General features: G+C 44.8%; 6 protein-coding genes and 1 non-coding gene across 7 annotated transcripts; 3 read left to right on the top strand and 4 right to left on the bottom strand.

Moving 5' to 3' along the window:
- Window positions 1–7,464: 7,464 nt before the first annotated feature.
- LOC142437628 (histone H4) lies at window positions 7,465–7,895 on the bottom strand. Its single transcript, XM_075540725.1, has one exon. It carries the CDS (start codon window positions 7,893–7,895, stop codon window positions 7,584–7,586), a length of 312 nt encoding a protein of 103 aa, XP_075396840.1. The 3' UTR covers window positions 7,465–7,583.
- Window positions 7,896–9,470: 1,575 nt separating this feature from the next.
- On the bottom strand, window positions 9,471–9,881 carry LOC142437627 (histone H3.1). Its single transcript, XM_075540724.1, has one exon. The coding sequence runs from the start codon at window positions 9,879–9,881 to the stop codon at window positions 9,471–9,473; it is 411 nt and encodes a 136-aa protein (XP_075396839.1).
- An 889-nt stretch (window positions 9,882–10,770) lies between these two features.
- On the bottom strand, window positions 10,771–11,163 carry LOC142437626 (histone H2A type 1-D). The gene has a single exon (XM_075540723.1). It carries the CDS (start codon window positions 11,161–11,163, stop codon window positions 10,771–10,773), a length of 393 nt encoding a protein of 130 aa, XP_075396838.1.
- Window positions 11,164–11,400: 237 nt separating this feature from the next.
- On the top strand, window positions 11,401–11,461 carry LOC142438302 (U7 small nuclear RNA). The gene has a single exon (XR_012782703.1). It is a non-coding gene; the product is annotated as a U7 small nuclear RNA (small nuclear RNA).
- A 7,578-nt stretch (window positions 11,462–19,039) lies between these two features.
- Window positions 19,040–19,451, bottom strand: LOC142437625 (histone H2B type 1-B). The gene has a single exon (XM_075540722.1). The coding sequence runs from the start codon at window positions 19,418–19,420 to the stop codon at window positions 19,040–19,042; it is 381 nt and encodes a 126-aa protein (XP_075396837.1). The 5' UTR covers window positions 19,421–19,451.
- Window positions 19,452–19,739: 288 nt separating this feature from the next.
- LOC142437624 (histone H2A type 1) lies at window positions 19,740–20,144 on the top strand. Its single transcript, XM_075540721.1, has one exon. The coding sequence runs from the start codon at window positions 19,752–19,754 to the stop codon at window positions 20,142–20,144; it is 393 nt and encodes a 130-aa protein (XP_075396836.1). The 5' UTR covers window positions 19,740–19,751.
- A 1,142-nt stretch (window positions 20,145–21,286) lies between these two features.
- On the top strand, window positions 21,287–21,829 carry LOC142437623 (histone H3.1). Its single transcript, XM_075540720.1, has one exon. It carries the CDS (start codon window positions 21,287–21,289, stop codon window positions 21,695–21,697), a length of 411 nt encoding a protein of 136 aa, XP_075396835.1. The 3' UTR covers window positions 21,698–21,829.
- Window positions 21,830–23,693: the final 1,864 nt, after the last annotated feature.

Raw genomic sequence — 23,693 nt, 5'->3', positions numbered from 1 at the left:
AGTCCCCCTCTTACCTGACCGCTCCTTTCTCTTACTTCTTTCTCTGACTTCTTCTAATTCTGATTTTTAGACTCAAACATACACCTAACAAATGCCCCCAAACAAACTCATTGGCAAATAATCCGAGTACATAGAACTGCCCCTGAGAGTTTCCAAGGTTCTAACTCTCCAGGAAAGTAGAAAACCTCATATTTCTCCCACAAATTGACTGGTGGTTTCAAAGTGCTGACCAAACCAAGGAGGAACCCACTACACCACCATTGCTAAACCTTTAACTACATTTAAAATAAGCGTTCATCTGTATCTCCCAAAATTACTGTGTCCTGGAAGACTCTGAAGCCTTGGTAGGGGGAGTTCATAACAATGAATGAATGCTCCTTTTCCCCTTGCCAAGACGTGCAAACGAAACTACTGAGCAAATGGGATATCCTGTAAATCATTGAATTTGTCCTTATTGATGAGAGCAAGGTCCTGGATTCAAGTGTGTCAAGGACGCGGTTTAAGGTAGACTGCTTAACGCACAAGTAGTTTTCAATCCTTCTGGGTAAAAGCTGCTAAAAATCCCAACACTGAAGGGATGGTAACCCTTGTGACCTGAATTGAGTAGAAAGGCCTCTACAGAAGACTGTTGTCTCCTCCACTCGCCCCTTTGTCCTCTGTTAGGTTTCTGGATTGGGCTACCTTGGCTCTGGCTTCGCAGTGCTGAAAGAATTGGTGCAGAGGAAGCATGTTTATAATCCAAGAGACTTTCATGAGGAAAAGGGGAGTTTGGGTATTACCGTTTCAAAGGGGACAGCTGTTTCAGGAAAGCACGCAAGGCTGCACGGGAACCATGCAGGCGGTTGAGACCGCACGGGGGGAAAAACACATGGAAAGGATGTAGGAACCAGAGCACAAGACCGTGCTTTCAGATCCAGGAAATGCCAGGGGCCAAGAGAGCTCTGGGCCCTCGAGATCCACCTTTATTCCCTCCTGCCCCCACTGGCTGGGGAGGTGTGGTTGAGGGTACTGGCCGGCCTCATTGGCTGAGTTTAGGCAAACCTGTGTGATGTCATGTGCCTAGGTGGTGGCTAGGTTTAGTTTCACCTGCATTTAGGTGGTCCTAGTCTGTGCATCCTCTGCATTTTTTTCCATAGTGCTTGATGTCCCTGCAACCCCTTAGAAACAGCCCCCCCCCCCTCCTAGACCCTCTTCTGGCTACCTAACACTTCCTTAGAGCTTTTACCCAAGAGATTAGCAGCATTTCTCTCATGGATTAAAAGGCATGACAGGATGGTGGTAATACAAAACTTTAAAATGAGTGAGAATGCAGAAAATTATACAGCAATTCCCCCCGTCCCCCCCACACACACACCCTCCTCCCATCTGACATTAGCCTGGAGTCAGCTACCAAACACCCCACCAACGCCTGAGCAAATGCTGAGCCTGCAGCACAATTCTCTCCAGAGCTGACCTTCAACTTCAGGCGTAGCCTTGTTCTTTCTTAACATGTCACTGAGACAGACTAGCAAAAGACGCTTCATTTTTGTTAGCTGCTAAGTGATTGCCCATCCCTCCCTCCCATCTCAGAAAGGTGACTGCCAGGTGATCTGCCCGTTCTCCCTCCCCTTACGGGAAAGTCTCTGCTGGTGGTTAATTTTTTAATGTACTCCCATGAAAATTCGTTTCGATTATTCTTCAATTTACCCTTTGTTTTGTTTGTATTTCAATGTTGTTCCCTTTGATGTTGTCATCTGAAGGGTATAGTTAATCTTGTCAAGATAACCAGGATGGACAAATCAATTTTGGTATTGTTTCTCTTATGATAAGGAATTGTTAGATCTCTCTCATGGGAGAAATACCTCAGACCTTGACTTCACACAAGAAAGAATTCACTCCGAAGCCTGGATTGTGATCCATGTGAGTTTTATGAAAGGTATAAGAAGTTTTGGGTTTACACAGGCACCCTCAGCGCCCTTCACCCCACCCACCATGCCAGGGAGATGTTGCTCAAGAAACAAAGTCCCACAGTGGCCTTGGATCCTGCCTTTTCACTTCTCCGCTGGGAGGCGTGGTAGACGCTATTGGTCAACCCCACTGGCTGCATTAAACTCACTGGGCTCAGAAGGGCCAATCCAGGTGTAAACCCCACCTAGGTTTACCATCCCTTCCTGGCCGCAAGTTCAAACCTCTGAACATGCACAATGGACTCCCCACTCTCTGGTCTAGCTGCCTAACAGAATGTACCTTGTAACGTATGCTTACTCTTCTTGAAATTACAATTCATCCATTAAGTTTGCTTCCTGCTTCTGTTCACGCTTGCTTGAACCCTAGACAGGCGATAAATGATTTTTGACCTTAAATTTGGACCGAGTTCACTCAGGGCTACTCTAAAGGGAAACGTCTTAGCTTCTCGGTAGCTCGCTGAATAAAGACTCTTCCAAATGTCAAGACATTATAGTGACTGTCACTTATTTGAACCCGCAACACTGCCCTGTAATTCCTGTCAAATGGTTCCTTTAGAAAACTCTAGAAATTTTAACAAATGAGGGGTTGAATAAAATTCTACCCTGTAATTCTTATTACTTTAATCACGGCTAGAAGGACGCTTCTCCTCATTCCCAGGAGGACTTGATCTGGCTAGAGCTGCTGCAGGGCTGGGAGTGGGGGGTAGGGGGAGGGGTAGCTGCAAATGCTAAAGTCAAACTGTCCTCTTCCTCCCCCACACCCACGCCCATGCACCCCCCCATTCTAAGACTTGACATGTCACAGATGAGCCCTAAGCCAAAGAGCTGCATTTTGGAAAGTTGTTGGAGGCCAAAAATTCACTTATGAAAGCATTTATTTGAATGTTGATGGAGAGCAATAAATAGCAAAACAAAGTTTAGACAGTCATGCCATGTAGTGTAAAGATTCCCACGCACACGCCTTAAACAAAATGCCCGCATTCCTAGGGGAATGGTGACCAAGTTCGGAAGCACCAGCCCTCTGAGGGAGAAAGACCAGGCATTCCAGGCCTGTAGTTAGAGCCCTAGAACCCAGAGGGGAGTCCTGCTCTACCTGCAGGTCCCTATGAATCTAAACCAACCCGACAGAGGTCTGGTTGCTGTTTTCACATCTTTTTTTAAAACATTTTATTAGGGGCTCATACAACTCTTATCACAATCCATACATATACATACATCAATTGTATAAAGCACATTCTTTGCCCTAATCATTTTCAAAGCATTTGCTCTCCACTTAAGCCCTTGGCATCAGGTCCTTTTTTTCCCCCTCCCTCCCTGCTTCCCCCTCCCTCATGAGCCCTTGATAATTTATAGATTATTATTTTGTCATATCTTGCCCTATGCGGCATCTCCCTTCACCCCCTTTTCTGCCGTCCCTCTCCCAGGGAGGAGGTCACATGTAGATCCTTGTAATCAGTTCCCCCTTTCCAGCCCACTCACCCTCCACTCTCCCAGTATTGCCCCTCACACCCCTGGTCCTGAAGGTATCACCCACCTTGGATTCCCTGTGCCTCCCGCTCCTATATGCACCAGTGCCCAACCTCTGCTCTATCCAGACTAGCAAGGTAGAATTCAGATCATGGTAGTTGAGGGGGATGTTCATATCTTTTATGTGTGAAATAAACCATATGTTTAATCTGAAAAATATACAACTTGTTTTTAAAAAGATAAATAATAATACTTCTAAAAAGTCTTGCTAAAATTGTGCATAGTTTAAATTACAAATGAACCCTGAAGAACCCCGTAGAAAGCAGTTATTTTGTACTATAAACCATTTTCATAAGAGATAAGTTCACTGTTAATGAATTATGGATTGAATTGTGTCCTCCAGAATAATGTATTATAAACCCTAATCGCTATGCCAGTGATTAGAATCCCATTTGGGAAAGGGTTTTCTTTGTTATATCAATGGTACAGGATTAGTGTAGGGTGTGATTTGAGTAGCGCTCTTCAGATTAAACCAGTAAGCAAGAGAAGCAGAGATGAGGCAGAGGCTGCCAGGCCACGTGAAGATCACGGAGGAACAGAGGCTGAGGAGAATAGAACAGAGAGAGCTCCCCTAGAGCTTCCTCCCTGGACTCTGCCTTTCAGCCTGTACCCTGTAACATTAATGTGCTTGTTAAAGCCACCTATTAGTGTGAGCAAAACAATTTGAACGTTAGCGTGGTTGGGATTGCATGGGAGCCCACAGGTTTAGAGTAAAATATGGACGCTGCGAAGCAAAAATGATGTAGCCTTAAGATCAACGAGATCAGAGGAACAAAGACTTGCTGGAAAGAATTTAACTGGAAAATCAGTCTATGGAAATTCAGGTGTGTTATCTGCAAGCAACTGTGGGGTTTGCCGCAGGACTGGGAAGCCTTCAGTTCCTTTGTGCACAGAAAGTCACTTAGTGGCACCTAATAACAATATTACAAGCCCTGGGGTGGTAGTGGTTACGAATTGGGCTGCTTATAATGGAAGGTCAGCAGTTCGAATACACCAACAGCTTCTTGAGAGAATGGGGCCTCAAACAGTTTCAGTTTTGAAAACTCAACAGGGCCCGTTCTACCCTGTCCTACAGGGTCTCTATAGGTCATAAACAGCTTCATGGCCGTGGGTTTGGTTTGGGGATTACTATCACTTGATACGGTAAACCATCTGGATGACTTTGTTGATTTGGCCTACATCCTGCTTTCTTTTCCAACCTTTCAAAATCACACTTAAATTGATACCACTGAGGTTTATTGAGTATTGATTACCTGGTCGAATAATGAAACAGCATATTGAGTGAATGGGGAAATCGATGCTCCAAATCTGTACAGAAACAAATAAGGGGTAATATTATTATGATTTTATCCTTACCACCTTATTTAGAAATTGTTTCTGCTGGGTTACCCAGTTTGCGACCCTCAGGAGGAGTGGATGCATGCTGGTAATAACTGAGATAGGGCTTCATAGGGGAGGCAGATGTCGCGGGTTCAAATAAATGACAGCCACTTCAATGCCTTGAGATTTAGAAGTCTTTTTTTTTAAACACTGAATCACTGACTATATTGATAGGCTGCTTTACATCTGTTTGTTGTTTATTTGTTTTAGAAGAGTCTTTTATTCGGTTATTACTGGATTGCAAAATCTAAAAGCACCTTTTAGATTGCAGTCCCAAGTGGACGTCTCAGTGAGTTTAAGGCAAAAACACATTTATCATTGATCAGGGACTTAAGCAAGCATACAACAAAAGTAGAAAGCAAAATTAATGTTAACATTCTTTAGAGTTTATGAGTGTTGCAGATTGATTATAACATCCTGGTTAATAATAAGTATAGTAATATCCTGGTTACATCAAAAGAAACAATATTATTAATTACAATGTTCAGATTCCAGAAATATAAAAGTAGATCCTAAAAATCAATCAGTAGTGAGGATTTCTGAGAAGGGAAGGGGGAAGAAAGCATGTTGTTCAGCTGTCAACAAAGTGGAGTCTCTGTGACCAACCTGCCTCACAGGGGTGGTTACGCAGTGGCTTTATTTTAAATCATCACTCGCTAGTGAGGCAGGGCTGGGGGTAGTGGCTGATCTTACTGGCTGACTTTTAGGCGCATCTGTGTGATGTCACATTGCTGGTGCCTAGTATGTGCCCAGGTGAACCTGGGCCTTGGTGACTTGGGCCGAACCTGCTCAGTTCTGGATTTTCCCTGAGGTGCCTAATCAGTGTTCTGATTTCTTTCCAACCCCTTTATTGTGGCATGGACAAATAACTCTTGTTTAGTGAAGGCCTTAGGGAAGATAATGCCTCTTGATCCCTAATCTATCGACCTGTCATTTTACTTACTGTTGATAGTTTTTTGTTTTAAATGTATTTTCTGTATATGAAGTCTAGGTTGGTTAAATGTATAGAGACGGAAACTGGATTAATGGTTCCTTGGGGCCCGGCAGGGGAAACTGGGCTGAAAAGGGATGCTAATAACAGTTTATCAATGAAGAAAATGTCCCAAAATTTAATGTAGTGATGATTGTATATAACTCTTCATGTTATTGAACTATTGACTTGTATGATGTGAATTATATACCAATAACACTGTTTTTTTTAAATGGGGACAGAAAAACCGACAAAGATGTCTGCTAGTGACACTATTTTCTGTCCAGAGCCAAGAGGTGTGGCCATTACCTGGAATTTATTAGCCTGAGCTCTGGGCATTCTTCTACCCCAGCCTACAGCACTGCAGCTGTAAAGCTTGAGCAAACAACCTGTCATGCTCTTTAGATAAGCACTTGTGTCCTGCATCCCCTTGATTGGGTAAAAGACTGTCCTCGCCTGTGCTTGATTTGCATAAACATGCCACTCCGCGGCGTACCTAATTGAAGACTGTAAGCCTTTACTGACTCACGGGCAGGGCACGCTCCCCTGAACTCCCTGATTGGCCTGTTGCCAAAGTAGCCTAATTTGCATGTGCGGCGGTTGCTTTCCCCCCCTCCCCCTTACTGGCCTAAGCTGGAACTCTAAAACAAGACCCGGTCAGGATACTGTTTTGTCTTCATTCTCCCTGCCTTCTGTCCCCCCAATTTCCATTCTCTCCACCAGGATCCACGTTGAATGTCCCACTGGACGGGACAATTTTCTTCTTCAATAATGCCAATCAGTCTTTTCTGATTTGACCAGAAGCACGTGCTTAACTTAGGCATCCTTCCTTGAAAGCCGAACATAAGCCTTAAAAAAAAAAAATCTTTTAGAAAGACACCCACAGACAGACACATCTTTGTGCTCTCCTGGAGTGATCTCAAGCCTCTGCTTTTCTGAAATAGTCTAAATCGTAAAGACCAAATGACTTACTGTCTTAACTGTGGTCACTCAAGACCCAGGGTTAAGGCAAACTGCTCACAGTAGAGGTTGCAGGCCAAAGGTGACTCCAAAGGAAGTCCTCTCAGTTTCCCTGAAAACCCTGCAGTGCACCATGTTTCCTGGAGTTCAAACTTCAACTGTTTACTTCAACGGCTTTTTTAAAGCGTTACAGCCGTTTCAGTGGCGTGAAGCCCACGTATGTGTTCGCACATAGCTACATACCTTTTCCTTTGCTTTCCCTATTAATTCAGATTAAAAACAAATTTAGTCTACAAAGCACAGTGCCATCTTTTTTTCTAAATAAAAATGTGTATGTATACTTGCTTGGTAGTGATAGTTACTTATCAGATTAACTTTCAAGGAAGTTCAGACTGTAGTCGCCACTGATTAAGCTGGAGGTGAATAAAGCTGTTTTTTTAAACCCAGAGCTCATGGAAAGAGGTAAACTGGACAGTTACTGCGGTGGAAAACACAGCAAGGGGGTTCCTGAATGGAACATGTTGCCCACAATGTTGGGAACCAGTGTTTCCCGGAATAAGCCTCTCTTCAAACTGCCTAGAGGGCAAGCCTGGAGGCCATAAGCCAGATGGTTAAGCACGCCATAGAGACAAAGCTTTAAGAATTGCTGCAAGCGGAACACATAAAAAGCGCTCCCTTGAATGGAAAATCGCCCAAGTTTGCAAAGTCTATCAAGTACAATCAGCATTACGGCTCTGGAGGTGAGAAGTTGGTGGCCCTGAGAAGGGCCTTTGCATTTTCACAATAAATTCATACAGCGCTCAGCCGCCGAAGCCGTAGAGGGTGCGTCCCTGGCGCTTGAGCGCGTAGACCACGTCCATGGCCGTGACCGTCTTGCGCTTGGCGTGCTCCGTGTAGGTGACGGCGTCGCGGATCACGTTCTCCAGGAACACCTTGAGGACGCCGCGCGTCTCCTCGTAGATGAGCCCCGAGATGCGCTTGACGCCGCCGCGCCGAGCCAGCCGGCGGATGGCGGGCTTGGTGATGCCCTGGATGTTGTCGCGGAGCACCTTGCGGTGCCGCTTGGCGCCGCCTTTGCCCAGACCCTTCCCGCCTTTGCCGCGTCCAGACATGATTAATCACAAGAACCTTCTAAGACTCAGGGAAAAAGAAAGGATTACACTGGCAGCTGGACGTTGAATAATTAAAAGCTGGTGTCGGACCTGACTGAGAACTGAAGTCGCGGGCGGGAAACCCAACCCCGACGTCACCGCCCAGTAAAACTCCCTATATTCTCTAGGCTGAGATTGGCCTAAAGACTAAAGGGGAGGGAAAGGAAACAGTACATTTTAAATTCCTTTTTTTTTTTAAGCACTTGACTTGTGTGCCGGAATTGTTAGGTGAATCTGAGCTACATAGGTATTTAGTTTGAGAATAGTAATAAGTGTATTTTTTTGGAATGGTAAAGCAGTCTCCTTTCAGAGGGGATTTAAAGCTATAGGACCTTGGATAAGTTTCACAATGCTGCCTTCTTTTGCTTCATCTAGAGGCCTGGGGTAAGATTGGACTTCAGTAATTAATGAAAGTAAAGTGTTTAAATAGATATTAGTGCTCATAGAATTTTAACTTAAGTTTAGCCGTTAATAATTTGAAAATGCATAACGTTAAAGCGATAGTAATTGGGGACATTTTCTTTTCTTTTAAATTTATTTTTAATCATTTTATTGGGCACTCTTACAACTCATCACCATCCATCCATATATAACATTAAATGCATGCTAACAACTCTATAAAGTTTTTTTATATGTTCTGAATGATTTGTGTAAAAACACACCTAAGGCCAAGTCAATTCTGACTCATCACTTACCCTATAAGAAAACAACTGCCGCTTTCGGTTTCTGAGACTCAAATCTTTCCAGAAGACAGCTTAAATCTGTTTTCCGTGGAGCACCTGGTGGATTTGAACCACTGACCTTTGTTAGCAGCTCAGTGTAGTAAATCTGAGGACCTAGCAGGTAAATGCTGCTCTTTTTGCTAGCTCGAGTCCTTTCCAAATATAAATGTTGAGCTTTTTGCAGCTCATAGAGCCACAGTGTAGAATCGCTCCAGTTCCCGAGGCCGGGATATTTAAGGGGGCGAAGTGCCATCTTTCCTCTTGGAAACAGCTATTGGGTTCCATTGGCTTTGGGTTAGCAGTTGAATACTTAACCAATGCATCACCAAGGTTCCCATGCATTCTCTAAAGTGTCCTTGAGCCCCTGTGTCTGCCACTTCAAGAGGGCTATGGGAACTTAAGCCACTGACCCTTGCCCAGATAATGCTGTCTTGTTTCTGGCTTTAAACTTTTCTGTCCCTGATGCATGCAAAATAGAGGGGAAAATGCAAGATGTGTGAGCAGTTGGCCTCTCTATAGGATCAAAGTAACAGGAATGCTCGCTAAGAAATTGAATGTTAGAGGACATACTATAATCACCTGCTTAGTATTACGGTATGATTCTAGTTGTTTTAAGATAGTTTTCATACTGTTTTGCATTCTATTCGAATTAAAATACCGACCGCTTCCTAAATTTTTAAAATGGGTCCTCCACTTTAATCACAACGTAGAAACCCAATCTTGGAGGGATGAATTTACAGCTTCCTTTGACTGAAAGGTTGGGTGGCTCTGAAAAGAGCCTTTGGGTTCAAGGTGAGCGCTCACAGGAGGGAATTTATGCCCGCTCTCCGCGGATGCGGCGGGCCAGCTGGATGTCCTTGGGCATGATGGTGACGCGCTTGGCGTGGATGGCGCACAGGTTGGTGTCCTCGAAGAGCCCCACCAGGTAGGCCTCGCACGCCTCCTGCAGCGCCATGACGGCCGAGCTCTGGAAGCGCAGGTCCGTCTTGAAGTCCTGCGCGATCTCGCGCACCAGCCGCTGGAAGGGCAGCTTGCGGATCAGCAGCTCCGTGGACTTCTGGTAGCGCCGGATCTCGCGCAGCGCCACGGTGCCGGGCCGGTAGCGGTGGGGCTTCTTCACGCCGCCCGTGGCCGGCGCGCTCTTGCGGGCCGCCTTGGTGGCCAGCTGCTTGCGCGGCGCCTTGCCGCCGGTCGACTTGCGGGCCGTCTGCTTGGTACGAGCCATGAGGAAGGAGCAGAAACCCAAGTGTTAAAAGAAACAACTGAGAGCTTGGAAGAGCTACCGGCTTTTATAGAACCAAACCCCCACCTAGGGTGGGGTGGGGGGCGGTTCCAAAGAAAAACATTCAAAATTTCCCGCGTCTGCCCCTGATTGGTTGAGGCCATAATTGCCCGGGATACAAACTGCTTTCGGGTTGGTGAATGAACGCTACGCCCGCCCTTCACTGCGTGTATGTATTTTAATTACCCACTCATTTCCATCTTGACTGTACAAAATTTTCGCACTGCGAGCTTCTAAAGCCTTGAAATAAGTGATCAAATATAAAAACCTGTTGTGGGTAATAGTTCTTAGACTGGCGATCACTTGTAGGCAACTAGGGAAATTTGCATGCGGGTTATGTTTAATTACCACTTTCCTGCAAACAGTATACTATGGGCAGTTAGGGGGAGAGTTCTTGGACAGTTATTTGTCAGTATGTATTTTCCGTAGCTTTTGCAGATAAACGCTGGTTAATTTCGGGGGTAAAATGGAGATGGTGGCATCAATTGAAAACGACCAACACCTAAAACTTTCCATTGATTTAGCATTTTCAAAATGGGCAAATTATTCATGAGTCCGTGTATTGGAATGGCTGTTTGTGCCCTCCATTTTTACTTGGCTATTTCATCTATTTGGAGGACTACAGTATTTATGAACTCATAACATGTTTACCAAAGAGAGGGAACTGAGAGCCTGGGGCAGATGTACTCTTGCAAATTAAACCATGTTTAGCAAAACCGCTTTGTGTGGTACACTCCAGTGTGGCTGCTCTTTATCTGAAACTGTGGGTGGCTCTTAAAAGAGCCGTTTGTTTTCTTTCCAAAAAGCTTTGGAGACACTGGTATACAACTGCTTACTTGCCCTTAGCCTTATGGTGGCTCTCGGTCTTCTTGGGCAACAGCACGGCCTGGATGTTGGGCAGGACGCCGCCCTGCGCGATGGTGACTTTGCCCAGCAGCTTGTTGAGTTCCTCGTCGTTGCGGATGGCCAGCTGCAGGTGGCGCGGGATGATGCGCGTCTTCTTGTTGTCGCGCGCCGCGTTGCCCGCCAGCTCCAGAATCTCGGCCGTCAGGTACTCCAGCACGGCCGCCAGGTACACGGGCGCGCCGGCCCCGACCCGCTCCGAGTAATTGCCCTTGCGGAGCAGGCGGTGCACGCGGCCCACCGGGAACTGGAGGCCGGCGCGGGAGGACCGGGTCTTGGCCTTGGCGCGAGCCTTGCCGCCCTGCTTTCCGCGTCCAGACATGACAGCTTTGGGTTAAATAAAAGAAACCACAACCAAAGGCCTCTAGAGTATGGTACTGCTTAAGACAAGAGGAGTATTTATACTGACTGGAAGTATGGTGTGTGCACCTCTCCCATTGGCTACGATCATCCACCCAATAGAAATCCAGATTTTTAATCCCTCATTTGCATACAGCCCTTCATTCTGGCGTGAGGTTTATGTTAGAATTAGTAATCCGAGTGGATAAAACTGTCCTTGAAGTGTTACAGCTCTTTTAGAATTTGTCTAGCAGGTTTTCTGGTTTTCCCGGAAAACCCCCACACACCAGGAAAACAGCTATTTAACAATAAAAAAACAAAACTGTCCTTGAATATTAAAGAGAAGTGTTGGGAGAGATTGCTACATTTTTCTGACCAGTTAGCTGCTGGTCTTTGTTTTAGTATTGTGACTATCTCGTTGAGAAAATAATAGATTCAAAGCAATCATGTGTGTGTGTCTGTATATGTATACTGAAATATACTTCTGTTCCAGCCGTGTTCAAACTGTTAGACCTCACAACCATGGGGCAGGGGTGGAGTGAGAACAAGAGAGAGAACAGCTACATGCTATTTTACTATCTCAAACTATCAACAACAAAATGAAGACTAAGATGAATTTGAGCTTAAAATCTGAGCACTACAGTTACAGAAGGCTATAGCTTGCAGAGGGCACCTTAAATTAATGTTAAGTTTCTACGTTCTGTCCTTAGTTTTTTTCTGACCATTGACAGCTAATGTGAACAGCTTTGCCTGGCTGGAAGATTGCATTTGAAAGTGGATTAGTACCATTTCCCTGGCCAGCAAAGATAAAGGCAGCCTAGCCCTTAGGTTAAGTCACATGTGGTTACTGAGGTCTAGGGATGTGGTCAATCTAACCCTGAAAAATAAATAATGTATCGATAATTGCATACATGACAATGAGAGAAAGATAGACAAATGCACTGGCATGGAATCTATGAAGACTCATAGTAACCGCATGGGATAGAGTAGGGCGACACGGCACGGTAGGTTGCCAAGATCCTCACTCTTCTCAGAAGTAGAAAGCCCGAGCATTGTCCTGCAGAGTGACTGGTGGTTACAATCTACTGACAATATGAATCACAACCCATTACACCGCTCAAAACCAAAATAATCAAACTCACTGCCATCAAATCAATTCTGACCCAGGGAGACCCTAAAGGGCAGGGTACAACTGCTCCTGTGGGCTCCTGAGACTGCAAATTTTTACTCAAAAAAGAAAGCTTCCCTTAGCTTGCAGGGGTGACATGGATGGCCGTTTCAAATAGTTCGCCTCAAAGTGCGCAGCCCACTGAGTAACCAACACACGACCAGAAGTACTACTACCTCACCTCACTCAGCCACGGCAACACAATAGGACACAGCAGAACTGCCCCATAAGATTTTCCAGGCTTACATCGTAACAGTAGCGGACAGACACATTTTTTCCCCAGGGATCTGCTGGTAGATTCTAACTGCCGAGCTTTCCGTTAGCAACACTCATAGCAATATTCCGTTTTGTTTATATATTGAGTACAAGAAGTGCCCTGGTGATGCTGTCCAAAAAGCATTGCACTGCTAACCACAAGGTCAGTGGTTCAAACCCACCAGCCACTGTGCTGAAGAAAAATGAAGACCTCTATTTCTGGAACTCTTTTTAGTCTCCGAAATCCTGTCTAGAGTCGGAACTGACTGCATGACAATGGGTTTGGTTTGGGTTTTAGACTGAGTACACAAGGTTTTTCCTACACAGGTGTTCTTTGTGAACTACATTTTAGAAGTTACCTAAAACGTTCTCTTTTATATCATCTTGTATCATTAACATGGCAAATGGTGCTAGGGCTGAAAACCTCAAGGGCATTGGTTCAAACCCACCAGCTCATTCTGTGGGAGAAGGAAGAAGTTTCTGTTCCAGTGAAGATTTTGACTACAGCGTCAGAAACCCTATACAGGATCACTAAGAGTCAGAATGGACTTGATGGGAGTGGGCTTAGTTTGGTTGTCATTAGAAAGAGGCTTGGTGGCGCAGTAGTTAAGTGTTGTGCTGCTAACTGCAAGGTAGGCAGGCCTTCAAACCCACCAGCTGCTACACTGTAGATGCGGCAACATCTGCTTCCATAAAAGTTACAGCTGTGGAATCCCTGGGAGGCAATGGTATGGCAATGGATGGGATATTTCTATTGTTGTATATTAGAAGCTATTAATAAGAACTGTTTCAAAAGCATAAGAACCAATGGCTTGACTTTGAATTGTGGAACAAGATAGAATATGCTCATTTGCCCCTATTGTCTTAGCCTTTCCAGGGGCAATGGAGTAGGTTGGATTCGGGGCAACCATGTGTGTTTCATGTCGCAGCTGTACTCCATAGGGTTTTAGAAGTAGATCATCAGGCCTTGCTTCCTAGGTACCACCACCCTTTGCTTTGTAAACTGCACACTTACCAATTTGCACCACTTGTACTCTGCTTTAGGAACAACTGAAAATCCAGGGTATTTTATAGAAAATAAAGATATCAAGAATCTGAACGGCACAGAGAAATTAGGCTGCCTGGAATACAAAGGACAACAGGGAGCAATAAGCAAAGACCAATGGGTGCAAACAAATGTTCTCGGTTATGGAATGTCAATTGATTTTTATTTACTTATACATATATTATGTATAGTGGTTGCTACTTTTTTTTTAAAAAAAGTAATAAGCAGCAATTATTTTCCCAGAAAGTTACAAAAAAGTTATAAATTTCATTTCATGAGAATGAAAGATGGGGAAAACACATCAAATGTTTATGAGAGATGCTGAGGACCGAATTGAGAACCCTTTTACCTGCCAGGAAGCATGGGCTAGAACTTCCCTTATTTCCTGTCAGCACTTTTCCTTCAAATTATAAAAAGCCTCTGAGTCACCTATCAGCCACCTCTATTTGGAGATTTTCTTTCTTATCCATATTCTGTCACCCTCCCTCCAAATCAAACTTCTCCCATGTCTCTTCCTGTTGCCACACACCCAAATGTGTCTTCCAAGGGCATGTCCCATATCTAGATTCACCTCTTCTCTTCTTTAGAGGCTGTTTAGTGGATCTCCTAGCGACCCTTTAGGACACTGTCCCTGGGGGTTTCTGAGACTGTAATTCTTTACAGGAAGAGAAAGCCTCGTCTTTCTCCCAAAGAGTGACTGGTGGTTTCAAACTGCTGACCTTTATGTTAGCAGCCGAGTGCCTAATCACTACACTACCAGAACTCCAATGAGCTGGAATTGACTCGACAGCAGTGAGTTTGGGTTTTTTATTGGTTTGGGGGGTGGGGGGTGGAGGAGCGGAGGTTTTTATAGGATATGGCAGTAAATAAAATTTCTATGACCAACAGAACTGGGCATGCATTCTACAGATCTCTCTCTCTCTCTCTCTCTCTCTCTCTCTCTCTCTCTCTCTCTCTCTCTCTCTCTCGTTTTATAACCCTGTGTTGGAGGAATGGTCTAGCTAAGTAAAGACATTGTGCTCAGAGCATTGTCTGACAAGGAGGCTGGGTATTTGGTCGCTTTCTTTTTACCACTTCCTTACCAGACTCTTTCTTCCCCCTTGCTCTGGGTACACAGTGATTTTTCTTGCTCAGGCACCATATGGCACCTGGTCAACCTCCCCTCCATCTATGCCTGTCCCTGGTGGGAGACAGAGGGGTCTCACATTAAGGAACAGAAGGTTGAATGTTTACACATCTCCCCTGCACAGCCCATGCGCAGGATCAATCTGCCGGCTTTGGTGGACTGCTTCTCACAGGGCAGCTGATCTTACTGACTCTCCCCTAAATGATGGAAGCATTTCTAATATACTGTGAGTGGGAGTGTCCGTGTGAGCATGTGTGTGTCCTTGTACAATCCAATGTGAACTGTCTCTCAACATCCTGAAACTGTAGCTCTAGAGAAAACGTGTCTATTGGGGAACACATTCCAGTATTTCATTCAAATTGACAGGCTTGCTAGATGAGTTAAAGTCTCACCAGCATCAATTGACTTTTTAAACATGAAACAATCTGACTTCTCATACATCCCTCCTACATAACCGGGATCTAAGCAAGGATCCTAGGCATTCTTTTGTTTGTTATGTTTTAATATTGACTTGCAAAGATCAGTCAGATATGAGTAGGAATGCCAAAACAGCCTTTGATTTCAGTCGTGGAGTTTAGTTTAGACTTGTTAACTAAGGAAACCCCAAAACTCTCCAAACTCATTTATATTGAGTTGATTCCAAATCACCAAGATTCTAAAGGACAATGTAGAACTGCCCTTTGGTGTCCAAGACTATGGCTCATTACTGGAGCAAAACAAATCTAACCTTTCTCCCTCAGAGTGAATGGTGATTTGTGGCTGAGGACCTTGTAGTTAGCAGCCCAAATACAACCATACCTCCGCCAGGGTTCCCCAGTGTGTTAGTTCAGGTGTACTAGAGAAGCAAATCCAGGGAGACTCATGTGGGTAAGAGAGAGTTCTGTATCAGAGAGTTATTGTATATTAAGAAAACATCACAGCCCAGTCCAGATCAAATCCATAAATCTGATCTCAGTCCATATGCCCAATTCCACTCAATATATTCTCATCTTTGGACTCATGAAACACATGGAATGACACCGAGTATAGGAAGATCACGGGTCAGTGGGTGGAAAGTCGTCTGGATCCAGTGGCAGTGGAAACATCTCAGCACTGCTGTGGGTCTCCACATGGCCCTCCAGCTCTAGGGCTCTGAGTGCCATCAATCATGGCTCCATGTGGTTTGTCAACAGGAATGTCTCCCAGGGAAACAAGCAGAGCGTCTGTGTGTATCTTCTGAGCTATCATTTATTTCCTTGGCGCCTCTAAATGAGGTCATCAAGCTACAACCTGATTGACACACTAGACTATACCCCTTCATCAGTTGACACCAGATTATGTAACTACGACAGACCACCCCTTGTCAGTTTGACACTTTGATATAACTCGTTAGCCATATATAATTTTCAAACAAACAATAACAAAATCATATCTGTACCTAACAGGATAAAACTAAAATGCATGCAATTAAAAAATGTGCCACCCTCATTTAAACATATTCTGTAAGTGATAAACACAACAATAGTCTATGCCTAACAATTGCAGTTAAGCAATACCTACACTTTAATCCTATGAATATATTCCCCCACCTGTGAAAGTTTGTAAGCCAGCCACTTCATGCCTTTAGGTGCCCAATTTGGGGTATCGAATTTCTATACTGCCCACTTACATCAACCCTACGCTCTGAGGAGACAACCCTATCTTTGTTGTGAAGAATCATTGCATTTGGAACCTTATGAAGGCCACATCCCTAAGCAAAGTGAAATCAGGACAGACCATCCATGAGTCAGCAGCAATATGCACCAGTTCACAGGCTCAAAAATCTTATTGGTCAGGTTCTGGTCAATTCAATGTGGGCTGCCTCACTTAGCCTCAACAGGATGCATATTGGTTGCCTCTGCTTTAAACCATAGGCTAGTCTATCAATCAGGTTGCAGCTTGATGACCTCATTTAGAAGCACCGAGAAAATAGACATTTGCTTAACAGATACACACAGATGCTCTGCTTGTTTCCCTGGGAGACATTCCTGTTGACAAACCACATGGAGCCATGCTTGATGGCAGCCAGAGCCCTAGAGCTGGAGGAGCTACGTGGAGACCCACACCAGTGCTGAGATGTTTCCACTGCCACTGGATCCAGAAGACTTTCCACCCACTGGCCTGTGATCTTCCTGTACTCGGTGTCATTTTATGTGTTTCATGAGTCCAAAGAGGAATTTATAGACTGGGATTGGCCATATGGATTGATATCTGACTTTTGAACTGGATGTGAACTAGGCTGAGGTGTTTTCTTAATATACAATTCTTCTGTGATACAAAACTCTCTCTTACACAGATGAGTCTCCCTGGATTTGTTTCTCTAGTCCACCCAGACTAACACATCCAGTTAAGGGTGCAGTCTCAGGAGATCAAATCCTCTCATTTTCTTACTTGAAAGGAGAGATAGAAAATAAGAAAGTACCAAAATAAAGAAAGCCAGCAAAATCATGAGGAAAAATTGGAAGAAAATACTCTCCACCACAAGAGAGCGTTTTAATGGCATGGAAACTAAGTTTTTCAGAACCTGGAATAATTCAGAGCTCAGGAATATCCCTTGAAGGACATGAGAGCTATTTATGTTTGTTGGTTTTTGTTAATTTTGATCCACATTCTCGTTTGTCAGAGGAAAACAGTGCTCCATAGTGCTTTCCTCATTTCTTTCATTTTTATGTATTCTGTTGTTGCCAGTTTTGTTTGTAATGGAAACAAGATATTACGCTGATCTCCCAGTTTCCAATGAGGAGATGAGTGAAAATACAGTTGGCAGCTCCAGACTACAAGTCTTTCTCCAACCATAACCAAAAAACAAGCCAAGCTCACTGCTATCAAGTCATTGCTGACTCAGAGCCATCCACTGTGGGTTTCTGAGACTAACTGCTTACTGGAGTAGAAAGCCCAATCTTTCTCTCCTGTGGAGCTGCTGGCTTCGAACTACCAACCACATGGATCGCAGCCAAACGCATAACCTGCAACCATAAGATATGAGAAATGCGTAACTCATCATCCTGAGAATGTATATGTAATTGAGTTATATCCGCTTAGCTACACAGATGGTGTGGTTGTTTCTATCATTACAACCTCTTGAACTGATTGCCTGCAGTGCATCTCATTCGGATGTACAATTTACTGCCGAGTAAATCGTATTCTTTCTTCTACCTTTGTGGAGATTCTGTTCTGGTTGGGAGTAGATTCTGTTAACTATATCTCTGTGATAAAGGTTAAGAAATAACATCACTCTTCAATTCTCATCCTTTCAGGGGGAGAAATTCTCAGACAGCGATCCTTAAACTACAGCTTGCGATCATAATTTCTTGTTGGAAAAGACAGCTTTAACACAGAAGGCAAACTTGGTCGATTTTTAGGACAAAGGCCTCTTTCACAACCCTGCGTTTGCTGAGAAAGTGCTTCTCATAAGGAGACTGACGTCAATCCGTGATCTTAGAATACATGGTTTCCATTTTTCTTTCAGGTTTGGGTTTTCCAGAGACAATCCTACCTAGATGTCTAACGGACTGGAAATGCTCTCCTTTTTCCTTAACTGCTGCCTCCTCTTCCTGTGTTAACCTCCGTCCTCCATGGCCCGCATCCAGTTGTGCCTACTGACCAATTTCCCACTCAACATTCCTCACTTTTCCTGAGTCCTAAATTCAACCAAAAAGCTCAATCGGCCTCTACATCTGAGGTTCTTCTGTTTAGCCACAAGGTGGCGCCAGATGGGAATGCGAGGGAAATTCAAACCCTTTGGCCACCGTTAAGCATCACTCCCGCCACATTCTGATGACCAGCTCCTAACGGTTAAGTGGCGCGTGAAACCAGATTTCTTGTATGCAGCTTTAGCTTGTGATACACATTAGGAGCCCCAAGAAGCATACTAGGGTTTCGACTTAGGTTTTTACCAATGCAGAGGCAAATCTACATTTGATTTCGTGTTCTGGGTGAGACCTACCCCTCCCAAGAGCTCCCCATCTCCCCCAGAGCAGCAGGGTTAGGCATGACATGAGGACATGCTACCCGCCCCAAGCACTGAACTACTCCCCTGCTGAACGAGACATTCCCAAACATGCATTGCAGGGCAGTACTGGTTCTGAAAAGGTAACCTGAAACACATACAACTGAAAGAATAGGATTTCTAACCCTTCCCTCCGCCCCCCTCCCCAATCACAGCAATTATAGCTCTTCTTCGAGAAAGGAGGTGGCTCTGAAAAGAGCCTTTGAGTGTCTGGCATTGTCACGAAGGTTGCTGAGGTTTACTTGGAGCTGGTGTACTTGGTGACGGCCTTGGTGCCCTCGGACACGGCGTGCTTGGCCAGCTCCCCGGGCAGCAGCAGGCGCACGGCCGTCTGGATCTCCCGCGACGTGATGGTCGAGCGCTTGTTGTAATGCGCCAAGCGGGATGCCTCGCCGGCGATGCGCTCGAAGATGTCGTTGACGAACGAGTTCATGATGCCCATGGCCTTGGACGAGATGCCCGTGTCGGGGTGGACCTGCTTCAGCACCTTGTACACGTAGATGGAGTAGCTCTCCTTGCGGCTGCGTTTGCGCTTCTTGCCATCTTTTTTCTGTGCCTTAGTGATGGCTTTCTTAGACCCCTTCTTAGGTGCAGGCGCAGATTTGGAAGGCTCAGGCATTTTTATTACCTAAAAATTACTGAAATAATCAGAAAACCGCTAAACACTGAGAAACAGTGCCGCTCCAAGACCTCTTTATTTATAGTTCTGATATTTAAATGAGGGTTACTGAAATCTCACCTCTGATTGGATAACACCTTTTTTCAAGGAAGTGGTTTATGCAAATAAGGACTACGTACTTTCATTTTCTATTGGACAAGAGGACGCAATGTCTTTCGGCCAATCAAATTCTTTCTAGGCATAGCCCTGCGCTACTTATAAAAGTCTTTCGTGCATGAAGCAGTTATTTAGATAGATTTCTCACTGTTCTGTCGTTTACATCAAACCTCAGATGTCTGGACGCGGAAAGCAAGGCGGCAAGGCTCGCGCCAAGGCCAAGACCCGCTCCTCCCGCGCTGGTCTCCAGTTCCCGGTGGGCCGCGTGCACCGCCTGCTCCGCAAGGGCAACTACGCCGAGCGGGTCGGGGCCGGCGCGCCCGTGTACCTGGCGGCCGTGCTGGAGTACCTGACGGCCGAGATCCTGGAGCTGGCGGGCAACGCGGCGCGCGACAACAAGAAGACGCGCATCATCCCGCGCCACCTGCAGCTGGCCATCCGCAACGACGAGGAGCTCAACAAGCTGCTGGGCAAAGTCACCATCGCGCAGGGCGGCGTCCTGCCCAACATCCAGGCCGTGCTGTTGCCCAAGAAGACCGAGAGCCACCACAAGGCCAAGGGCAAGTAAAATTTGTGAGAAGGCAGCTTGCTCTCCAAACATAAAAGGCTCTTTTCAGAGCCACCCACGTTTTCACAATGAGAGACTGATTGCTATGTTTATCCATACGCAGTTTACAGTATCACTGAGCTGAGCTAGTCTTAACTGCCAGATCATAGTTAAAACCATGTTCCATTGGTTAACATGGACAATTTCATACACCATAAATAGCTTTGATATTAATAGAAATTTACACTACTGTGAGTTTGGGTTTTTATATATTAATAGGTTCACTAACCAATAAATCCTAGTAGGCTCTTCCATAGCCAATAATCAAGTGGGACCAATAAAATTACACAAATAGTTCCAACGCAACAATAGCAGCATAATTAGCCAGACTGGGCTTCTCATTCTAGATGTAGAAAAACTAGCCCATCTTAGCACACATTAGCTGCTGGGCTACGTTTACCCTATACCTCCACTTTAACTGATTTCCCCACCCTCTATTACTAAGGTAACTACATTTTAACATTGGTAAAGCGGGACACCATTGATAAGACATATCCTGGCGAAATAGCCACATGGCAGCTGAAAACCGCATACCCTAGCTTGTCGAGCGCGTTCCAAAAATCGGGACTTTTTCAAAACGCCGCGGGACACGGAAAAAAAATTGTTAAAAAGCGGGACATGTCTCACCTTATCCAATACCCAAATACTTTAAAGTACATAAAAAGGTTTTAAATGGGAGGAATAGAGAAACTAATGACCAAAGAGCTGGGAAATGGCAGTCCAGGCAACAAGTGATTTAGTTCAGAAAAATGGTTGGGTTTAAGAGGAAATCAAATAATAAAATTGTATTTAATGTGAGGAGTATACTAGCATTGACATGACACTGAGCCTGTAAAGAGATTAAGAATCTTAATCCCCCTCCAATTGACAGGCCTCAGAATTTACATTCCAACACGGTGTTGCAGGCGAGGCGGTGAAGTATTTCATCCAATCAGATCCTGTGGTTATTAACCAATCATCAGCCAGTCTACAGCCAATAATTTTATCGCGCGGGGCTTTTGAAATTTTGGCAAACCAATCAGAGGGCTTCAAACTGTATTTAAAGGCAGCTTTCGCGCGAGCTTGCCACACACAGACTTCAGTCTACTTACCGTGTACACAGTATGGCTCGTACCAAGCAGACGGCCCGCAAGTCGACCGGCGGCAAGGCGCCGCGCAAGCAGCTGGCCACCAAGGCGGCCCGCAAGAGCGCGCCGGCCACGGGCGGCGTGAAGAAGCCCCACCGCTACCGGCCCGGCACCGTGGCGCTGCGCGAGATCCGGCGCTACCAGAAGTCCACGGAGCTGCTGATCCGCAAGCTGCCCTTCCAGCGGCTGGTGCGCGAGATCGCGCAGGACTTCAAGACGGACCTGCGCTTCCAGAGCTCGGCCGTCATGGCGCTGCAGGAGGCGTGCGAGGCCTACCTGGTGGGGCTCTTCGAGGACACCAACCTGTGCGCCATCCACGCCAAGCGCGTCACCATCATGCCCAAGGACATCCAGCTGGCCCGCCGCATCCGCGGAGAGAGGGCATAAATATTGCTCTTGAATCTCTACTGAAAAAGGCTCTTTTCAGAGCCACCTACAATTTCTCTTGAAGGAGCCATGCTCTATTTCCCCAAGGTGCAGACCAGTTGGTCTTAAAGGTACAGTACACAACCTGTTCTCACAAACGCTTTATCAGTCTTCCAACTGTTATTAGACTTCTACCATTAAAGAACAATAATTTGCAACTTAAGTATTTGAGGTCTTCAAACCAGTAAATTCAGGTTTCATTATGGTGTAATAGTAACTGCAGCACTTCGGAGTGTTGAAGCTTAAATTTACACTTGAAAATCAATTGAGTAAAAGTGGGTAGACTACTTTTGGAAAACAAACATTCTAAATTTACAACCGTAAATTCCAGAAATAATCGCCTGCTACTGTGGTTCTTAAAATTGTTACTATCCTTAAATTTCTGAGTAGTCTTAATTCCATCTTAAAGTATGTTATGTCTAAAGAAAGGCATTTTGCTCCAGGAAGGTTGATGTTTATTTTACATTACTTTAAAATACTTTGTTGGTAATACCCGGTAATATTTTAAGGGGGATTTTTTTTGGGGGGTGTTGTAGGAAATAAAATACTAGATGGTAATAATACCATAATAAAACACTTCACAAACCTAATTCATGTTACATAAAATATAGATGCATATGCCTAAAATAGCATAACATTTGTGAAGATACCACAAGGTTAAGCAGTGTTCCAGTCCATTTTATTGTACACAAAGTTGATAGGAATCAGAACCCTTTTGAGATCACCAAAAGATAGATGAGATTTACAGATGATAGATAGCTGACTAAACACATTTTGGGGGCCAATTTCAAAGCCTTGAAAGTGCGAGCCTGGTGTTCAAATGCGTGGGGCAAATCTGCCTCTAATTGCTAAACTTTGCCAAACTATATATGGTATTTCTCTTCCTCCTGACAAGCTGTTCAATACACTTTGATGGGGTTGCCCTAGGAGTTGAGGGTCCCCACACCTCTCTGATCACTACTGTGCAGTGGTTCTCAACCTTCCTAAAACCGGGACACTTTAATACAGTTTCTTGTGTTGTGGTGACCCCAACCATAAAGTCATTTTCGTTGCTACTTCGTAACTGTAATTTTGCTGTTATGAATCCAAATGGAAATACCTGATATGCAGGACATGTCTTGATGGTTGCAAATTGAACATAATTAAAGTATAATGATTAATCACCAGCACAATATGTAATTGCATATTGTGAAATATTTATTTCTGTCTACAAATAAATGAAATTTTGTCTTGAAGCATGGTGTAGGATAGCAAACAATAATCTTCAAACCTGGTACTCATGTGGGCTTATCTGCAGGTGGGCAGACCCGCCTAGAGACAGATAGAGGACCAGTGTCTTGGTTCCGATGTGTTTTCCCAGGGTCTTAGGCTGCCTCTATGAAAGGGTCTTTCCAACCCCCTAAGGGGTCGCGACCCACAGGTTGAGAACCACTGCCTTAAAGCTTAATAAACCAGAAGACAGAACCTATTGCCGTTAGGAATCCCACACCTGGCTCATTAAAAACAAAACCCAAATCCAACACTGCTGAGTCCATACATCACAGCAACCTTAAAGCACAGACTCGAACCCACCCCTTTGGGTTCCTGAGAATACGAATCTTTATATTAGAAAACCTCATCTTTCTGCCACAAAGCATGTTGTGGTTTTGAACTGCTAACCTTGCAATTAGGAGCACGATGCTTCCTGGACAGCACCACCAGGCGCCTTTTAAGGAAGTAATGAAACAAACAAGCAAAAGCCTCATTGCCATCAAGCAGATTCCCACTCATACTGATCCTCACTGTGGGCAAAGCTGTGTGTTTTCCAGACAATAAATCTTTACGAGATGAGAAAGCCTCCTCTCTCAAGGAGTGATTCATGGTTTTGACCTGCAGCCCAACTTTTAACCCACTCAGTTACCACAAAGAACCCTTCACTTCGGTTATGCACACTTTTATTAGATATGGGCAATGAGAA

The sequence above is a fragment of the Tenrec ecaudatus genome, chromosome 1, assembly GCF_050624435.1.
Source record: "Tenrec ecaudatus isolate mTenEca1 chromosome 1, mTenEca1.hap1, whole genome shotgun sequence".
NCBI classification, from domain to species: Eukaryota; Metazoa; Chordata; class Mammalia; order Afrosoricida; family Tenrecidae; genus Tenrec; species Tenrec ecaudatus.
The sequence above is the reverse complement of the archived record's forward strand: the minus strand, read 5'-3'. Positions and strand labels throughout refer to the sequence as shown.